The sequence below is a fragment of the Barbatula barbatula genome (assembly GCF_947034865.1).
Source record: "Barbatula barbatula genome assembly, chromosome: 18".
In the NCBI taxonomy this organism is placed as follows: Eukaryota; Metazoa; Chordata; class Actinopteri; order Cypriniformes; family Nemacheilidae; genus Barbatula; species Barbatula barbatula.
This window is the reverse complement of record NC_136781.1, coordinates 19,756,729-19,765,627: the sequence shown is the minus strand read 5'-3', so window position 1 is coordinate 19,765,627 and position 8,899 is coordinate 19,756,729. Positions and strand designations below refer to the sequence as shown.

General features: G+C 39.4%; 1 protein-coding gene across 1 annotated transcript; it reads left to right on the top strand.

Moving 5' to 3' along the window:
• Positions 1-217: 217 nt before the first annotated feature.
• tent5d (terminal nucleotidyltransferase 5D) lies at positions 218-3,217 on the top strand (the record flags this gene model as incomplete). The annotated part of the gene is made up of 2 exons (XM_079479465.1): positions 218-854; positions 2,655-3,217. 2 exons carry the CDS (start codon positions 218-220, stop codon positions 3,215-3,217), a joined length of 1,200 nt encoding a protein of 399 aa, XP_079335591.1.
• Between the last annotated feature and the right edge of the window lie 5,682 nt (positions 3,218-8,899).

The following is an 8,899-nucleotide window of genomic DNA, read 5'->3' as shown; positions in this document are numbered from 1 at the left end:
TAAAAACACAGACACCAAATAAGTATCCAATAGACGTGCAGGGTATGCTATGGACAATAGAGAATCTAAAATTAAATCTAAGGATAAAAAATTACTTTTAAATAACTTTCTATAAAATAGATTGAAATGTATTTATATTACTTAATTTAACTGTGTATACAGTCAGATATTTATTTTATCTTTAACTTTGTTTGTATTTTTCCCACATCTAGTGAACATGGAGATGCAAGATGAAAGACGATTTCACAAACTGACTCAAGAGCAGGTGATGAATTTGGACCAAATTCTCACAGAGGTCATTCCCATTCATGGCAGGGGCAATTTTCCAACACTGGAAATCAAACCCAAGGACATCATCCATGTGGTCAGAGACAGACTTATATTGAAGAATATCAAGGTGAAAGATGTCCGTCTAAATGGTTCTACAGCAAGTCATGTGCTGGTCAAAGAGAATGGTACTTGCTATAAAGATTTAGATATCATCTTTGGAGTGGAACTTCCCAAACAGGAGGACTTCCAAATCATTAAGGAAGTGGTTCTGGGCTGTTTGCTGGACTTCCTACCTAAAGGAGTCAACAAAGATAAAATCACAGCCATAACTATGAAAGAGGCATATGTACAAAAAATGGTCAAGGTGTTTAATGAGCATGACCGATGGAGCCTCATCTCTCTTTCAAACAACAGGGGGAAAAATGTAGAGCTCAAGTTTGTCAACTCTCTACGACGACAGTTTGAATTCAGTGTGGACTCTTTTCAGATCATCCTTGACACCATGCTGCAGTCCTATTTGGAGGCTGAAAAGAGGCTTTTGAAACACAGGGAGGAGGAACAGGATTCTTCCTCTGTTCAAACGCGTGGAATTCCGTCAAATAACCAATCCATTAACTCTGGTGAAATGAAACATAGCAAGGAAGGTGATATTGACATGTCTTGTGAAACCAATGACACGCATAGTTCTTGTGACTGTAACAGTTACAGTCATATGAATGGAAGTCAGAGGAAACCGTCTACATTTTCAGAAGAAACAACTGTTAAAACAGTTGAAAAGGTTGTGCAAACAGAGATGACTGAAATTACTGTGTCTGAGTCTTTGGAGCTAGAATCAGAACATTCTTTTGTGGTGCATGTGAAGGACAAAAATGAACTTGAAAATCTGTCTCTGTTGACAGACACACCAGTCGTGGTACATACAAATGAAACAGATGTTGACTCAGGAGGTAAAAAAGAACTGATTGTGCTGAAGAGGGAAATAATCGGTGTTAAAGAATCCACATCGCCAACTGAAACACACATTAGTACAACAGATACTAACAAAACAGAATATATGTTAGACATAGGCTCCGTCAATACCCAACAATGGTTAGAATTAGTACATAGAAACTTTTCTTGCCTTTCAACAAAGGGGACTATTGGTGATGGTTGCTCATTCCAACCTGCTCCAATTACGGTTCTTACACAAACAACATTGGAGTCCTGTGCTAAGTATCCTCTTGCACCACCTGCTAAGACAAACAGTGGAAGCTGGCAAATGGTTGTTCTCAAGCATTCCTCACCAAAACCTCCTCATAAAATGTCTAAAAAGGCACCTGTATTGTGTTCACCTGAAAAATCACCATCAGATAATTCAAATGTTAATACATGTGAGGTTTCGCATACACCTGAAGCGTACCCAAAGGAGTCATTACCTATGCATGTGAAATTGCCAGGTCTTACCACAAAAACCTATGAATTATCCAGTGCCTCAGAAAAAGACCCAGACTCTAAACAATTAGCATTTGCCACTGGACCTCTTTCAAATTCTACTTCAGAGAACTTTGTGCATTCAAAAGAGCCAATTCCCCTTAGTATATCACCAGAGATAAACCAAGGGCAGAGCTCAGAGCCAGAGACTGGTGAAGCTACCCATGTCTCTGTGCTAACCACTATGCCTGATCCGAATAACTTCCTAAAAGATCAAAACAGGATGAAACAGCCTAACAGTGGATGGGTAGATGCAGCACGGTGTAAGGCAATGTCACCTCTCATTCATGTGAACTCTCAGCTATTACTTCAGGCTGATGAAAGTTATCATATGAACTCAACCAGGAAAGAAAATCCTGAATTGTATGCCCAAGGTGAAGACTCCATATCACCAAAATATTCAACTCAACCCTCAGAACCGGTCCCTAGTGCAACAAATTGTCTCTTCAAATTGAGGAATCCACGGTCTACAATAGGTTCTATGGATTCACAAATGGTGGAAACCACGTCCTTGTGTTCAGAACATGCGCAATCATCCAAAATCCACTTATACACTGTATCCTCCTTACATAATCAGGAACCTTTTGTACCATGTCCACAGAATAAAGAACCTTCAGAATTATACGCACATGAGTTGGAACCAGATAACCCCTCACCAAAGGTTCAAAGCATCACAGTATCATCAACACATTTTACAAAGCCTTTAGAAGCTTCCACATCCTCAACAGCACGTCAAGAATCTTCTAAAATCTCAGAACCATTTTTAGAACCAGCTATGTGTCTTGATGTCCTAGACCTCTCTAATGTACCCCTTGCAGTAAACATGTTAAAAACTTCAGATGGCCATGTAGAGATTTCATCTTTAGACAATAAAGATTCTCTTCTTTCTTCAAAAGATCTACCTTGCATCACAGTGATGGCTGAGAGCATGTATGGTGACTTTGAGCAGGCAATGGACCACCTGCGGTACAGGTTAATAGCAACACGCAATCCTGAAGAGATCAGGGGTGGAGGCTTGCTTAAGTACAGCAATCTGCTTGTCCGGGACTTCAAACCTGCCAGTGAGACTGAAATTAAAACACTTGAGCGCTACATGTGTTCACGCTTTTTCATCGACTTTCCTGATGTTAATGAGCAGCAGCGCAAGATTGAATCATATTTGCGCAACCATTTTATCGGTGAGGAGAAGAGCAAATATGATTACTTGATGACACTTCGGAGAGTGGTCAACGAGAGCACTGTTTGTCTGATGGGCCATGAACGCCGTCAGACTCTCAATATGATTACTATTCTAGCACTCAAAGTCCTGGGTGAGCAGAATATTATCCCCAATGCCAATAATGTCACCTGCTACTACCAGCCTGCACCATACATGGCTGACCACAACTTTAGCAACTATTACATTACAAATGGCCAGTCCCAACTTTTGTTCCACCCTTACCCACTACACATACACATGCAAACGGGTCTAGTTTAGTTCTCGGTACGTATTGAAAGCCACCACAGTACAAATTTTGGAATCTTGTAACTAAAAATGTCCTCCCCATGAATTAGAGATTGACAATGAGAGCCTGTACCAACACTCATCTGAGAACATTTTAGTGTATAACATTTACATTTATGCATTTGACAGACGCTTGTATCCGAAGCGACTTCCAATGCTTTGTATTACACATTTGTTCCTGACTATGTGCAATGTGAATAGTAATAATATGAATTACAACTACCGTAAACAACATCTGTTGATTCTTGATCTGTTGATGGATTGATCATATTTAATTATATTGGTACTGTTGAATTATTAAAATAACACACTAGTGCTATTGTACCAAAGGGTGCAGAGGGTAATATTACACACATGTCAGATGCTTCATGAGAAAATTTGAAAACAGAGACAAATTCAAGAAAAAAAATCAAAATAAATACAGCAGAGCCGCTTATTAGTGGGTGCATGCAGAATATGCCTGTTGTTAAAAAGTATTTTTATCATTTTGATAAAGGATGCGACTATTTTCAGTGATTTTATGCTCTACTAATGTGACAAAAAGTGTGAGAGAAATAATCAACCCAGGCAATCAACACGCTTTATGGCACATCAAAGAACTTTTGTTGTCTCAATTGATTAAACTAGCTTCCGTGTTACATGTGATCCGCTGAGATCCATTCTTTGTGTTTATTTAACCTGTTGTGATATATCGTTGTACATCTAACTGTGTATGCATTTTTATGTAATTATATTTGCTTATTAATGAATTGGAAGTGATGTAATGAATATTTTAATATTATCATCATAGACAAAATCCCAAGTCCAATATCTTCGTTTTGGTCATTTGAGTGAAATGGTTTAAACTTTTCAAATGATAAAAAAAAACATGCACATTGACAAAGTGATGAAATGTTACTGCCAAACCTTACTTTAAAAATTAACAAACCGTAATATTGTGTTTTTATTGATGTATAATGTCTATTGACCTTTTAAAAGATCCATAGAAATGTAATGAAATTGCTTAATGCCTAATTTATTAGAACTGTTAGTGATACTGAAGACTTGAAAAATTATTTCCACTGTTCTTTTACATCTTTGTGACAAATATACATATATTTTCCCTAAACTTTATGAGAAGTACTGTAGTACAGCAAGTAAAATATTATACCAAACAAAAACGCAAATGTAAGATAAAAAAGTTCAACCAAACGTTCAAATATGTATATTTATTACAATTACAACTCCTTATAATAGAAGGATGTTGTGTAACATTATATAACTCTGGTGAAAAATGGTGTAAAGAATGGGCTAGTTGCACAAGATGGCGCTGGTAAACTTTAGGAACACCAGGGAGGGCAGGTTCTTTTCCAGTCATATGACACAGTCTGGGAAAAGGTACCCTCAGACATGACTGTTGGCTTTATTGGAAACACTTCAGAGACTTCAAATTCGTCATCTGATTAGTTGAATTCTTCAGGATTTCCAGGAGACATGCGATTCACATTCTTTAACAGTCCACCATAAACAACAGGATACTGTTGCAAAAAATCATCACTGTTGCTGTTAACTTTTGTGAATGTCTGGTCCTGTGGGGAAATTTCCATTCTTCGTGAGGTGGCACAAAACGAAACAAAATGTGATTGGTTGCTTTATCTGTCACTAATATGGCCTCTTGGGTGGACCTTGGCCAATGAAAGCAGCCAAAGTACAAATACAAGTATATTGTTGTCATGAATTGTGTTATTTTAACATGGTTTGCAGCAATGTACAGAGAATTTAATGGGGATCATATTGCTGATATATCACTTTATTATTTTTATGTAAAAGCGCCCATATTTACAGACCAATAATCCCACACAGTGATATACTGTAAGACCTGAAACCTTCCCACACTGGAGTCCCAAAAGTTCAGTGCCACCATTTTGTGCAACTAGCCCATTTGGTTCTTCAGAAGAAATGTGTTAGTAAACATTTGGCATTGACTTCATTTAAAATAAAATGCAAAAGCTCAGTAGATCTTGTATATAAATACTTGTAAAACCCCTTGTTACTTATTATGCCAATGCAGACCAATAGTTTTGTAAGTATTGGTGTCATTGTAGGCTGATTTCTAGTTTGTGAAATGTCTGCCATGAGGCGCAAAGGGAGAGTTTGGACATTCAGTACTTAACCACATGTACTGTGAAACAGTGAAATTCAATGTGATAAATTCATTATCACATTTTTCAAAAATAAAAGAGTTATTCACGCTTATAATATATCAAAGAAAGTTTTATGGGGGGGAATGAGCAATTAGAACAAAGGTGTTCCCTATCAAAAGCTACTCTCGATGCTGCGCTTCAAACGCTATGGGAGAACGTCTTTGTTCGATCGGTTGTGAAGCACGTGTGTCAAAGACGCCAAAAATTACTTTGGCTTTAAATATCCTCGGCAGGTAATTTGGTTAATTACACCAACACCTGCAGGTTATAAATACGCGTGGCCCGAACACGTTTTCAGGTTCTTTTGTCTTCAAGGACCGCTTTGTGTGTTTTATATAGCGAAAGCGTTTAGACATATCGTAACGCAAAGTACAGCTCGTTGCATATAGGTTCTAAGCACTCCAGCTATTTAGCTATATAGCAAAAAGGAGTAATACAAATATATATATATATATATATATATATATATATATATATATATATATATATATAAAGAGAGTAATGTCTAGTCCAGAGCGCAAATGCGTGCCTCCTTGTCAGAGGTTTCTTGATGAGCTGGACAGACATAAATTCAGTTTTGAGTGTTTTGAGTGTTCTGTTTTGACCAGACACACAGTCTCGGGTGGATCCGGGCTACCCTTGAGCAAGGCAGCTTACCCCTGATTGCTCTGCAGTAATGTGCAACTGTAAAAAACTAATTGTAAGTCGCTTTGGATAAAAGCGTCTGCCAAATGAATAAATGTAAATGTAGTTCATCTCGAGACTCTCTGGTTAAGACTCAACATCAAAAAGATTGTTCTTTCCCCTACACAAAATACAACGCATTTTTGGGGATTATACAGGACTCTATCGCAATGCAGGTACAACTGTCACCTGCACGTGTCGAATCCATACAGAGCACCATGAGCATCAGGCTAGGCCAGAAAGTGACAAATCATCACTTTCAAAGAGTTCTAGGTCTCATGGCAGTGGCTTCTACAGTAATAACTCTGGGCCTCCTGCATATGAGACCGTTTCAGTTGTGGCTCAAAGCCAGGGGGGCCGGAACAAGCCCCGGTACTCTCAGGGTTTATGTGGCCGCCATTTCGGCTTGCCACGCCCTGATTAATGGGGTTTCCTTGGGAAAACACCCTTTAGTCGCTCGCTTTATTCGTGGAGCAAGGCAGCTGATGCCTCCTTCTAGACGGACTGTTCCATCATGGGATTTAGCAATAGTGCTCGAGGGTCTAATAAGCGCCCCTTTTGAACCTATGGAGTCAGCACATATCAAGCTTCTGACAGTTAAAATGTTTTTTTCTAATGGCAATCACCTCTCTTAAGAGATTTGAAGATTTGCAAGGGCTCTCAACCTCGCCGTCCTCTTTAATTTTTGCACCTAGGATGGTCAAAGCTGTCCTGCATCCTCACCAGACTTATCTGCCTAAAGTTCCGTTCTCCACCGTGCACCCGGTTGTTCTTGAGGCCTTCTGTCCTCCACGGTTCACGACGTCGGAGCAGGAACGATTACACCTACTGTGTCCAGTACGTGCTCTTCAGAATTACATTCACCGCACTAGCCAGTGGCGTAAATCCGAGCAGCTTTTTTTATATGTTATTGGAGCCGCAACAAAGGGGAGGCTGCCACCAGGCAAACAATGTCACATTGGGTAAGGGATGCTATCGCTCTGGCCTATGAGGCCCGCGTTCAAGCTTCACCTCTAGGTGTCAGAGTTCATTCAACAAGGGGGGTTTCATCCTCTATGGCCTTAGCAAGAGGTGTCCCCTTGCAGCTAGTGTGTGATGCGGCGGGCTGGTCCGCTCCGCACACATTTGTCAGATTTTATAGTCTGGATGTCCACGCTACTTTAGGCTCACATGTCCTGGAGTCTACATCCCAGAGTCACGACTGATGTCTCCTCTTGGCTTGTGTACACATACCACCCAACCTTGGGGGGTCCAGACACCTCCAGTGCGGCAGCGTTGGTATTCTCGTTCCCATAGCGTTTGAAACGCAGCATCAAGAGTAGCTTTGATAGGGAACGTCTCGGGTTACTTGGCTGTAACCCTGTTCCCTGAAAAAGCGGGAACGAGATGCTGCACCTCAATGCCGCACTGTAGGCGTGCCGGACGTCCTTTCAGACAAAGTTGGAACCTGAAGACGCGTTCAGGCCACGCGTATTTATAACCTGCAGGTGTTGGTGTAATTAACCAAATTACCTGCCGAGGTTATTTAAAGCCAAAATAATTTTTGCCGCGTTTGACACACGTGCTTCAAAACCGGTCGAACAAAGACGTTCTCCCATAGCGTTTGAAACGCAGCATCTCGTTCCCGCTTTTTCAGGGAACAGGGTTACAGCCAAGTAATCCGAGACGTTGTCTATGATCACGTCACAGAGGTTCATACAAGGATAATTTTTTCTGTCAGTCTGAAGCTACTGCAGATGCCTGATAGTTATTAGAACACACCCTTAGAATAAAAAATACCCACTGTTTCTGTCCTTTTATGAGCAAACTGTTGAAGCTTGATTGGTTTTAAAAAGTTCCCTCCCCTTGATAAGGGACTGTTAAACTGTGGTTAACCTTTTATAATAAATGTATCTTTATTTAAGGAGAATCTCATTTGCACCACAGTGCAAATGCCACGAAGTTTAATATTACATTTTATAGTAACATTTAACCAAGTAAAACAAAACAGTAAACATCTTGAATGCGGAGCTGCACGTTTAAAACCAAGGGGGGCATTACCTGCTTTAAAATTATATTTGTTTTAAAAAATGTACAATTGTTTTAGATTTAAAATACAAGCTCATTTACAGAAAGATTATCATGCGCCACTGGCGGATCTAGGAGTATCATAGGGGTACTTGCCCCAGTTGAAATCTTATTGGCCCCTGAAGTGCCCCGTCCTCTCAGGTAGTAGCCAGTGTGAAAGGATTTGTGACTTGTTCGATCAGGTCGCGCCTCAGACCTCTCTTAATTTCCGTGTCTTTTTGTGCTTAAAGGGACATACATACAGACGTACATACATACAGATGTAAAAAAATACCTTACTTGACGAGTACCCTTGAAAACAGTCAGGCATGTAATTTTTTTATACAGTGAACAATATGCTTTCGGTTATCTGAAAATATTATTTTGTATTTTAATTATTGCAATTTATTATATTTGTATCTGAACACCATTAAGCCTAAAAAACTACAGCAATGTTTAATTTCTTCTGTTAATTTATATTATGCTTGTCATATTCTTTTTGTTCATTTGTTATTTTTTACCCCTGATAATGGGAGCAATCTGAAAAAGAAAGATATATAATGTTTACTTGTATTTAACGTTTGAAATTTATATTTGTTTTTGCTCTGGCATAAGATGGTATCTAATTTTGGGATAGGCGTAATTTGCGGGTGGTCCCCACCACTTTTTGGAAGAAATTGATTGTGGAAGGTGTGTAGCCTATTGTTTAGGGGCTATTTAAAACACGTGAAAAACGCAGGAT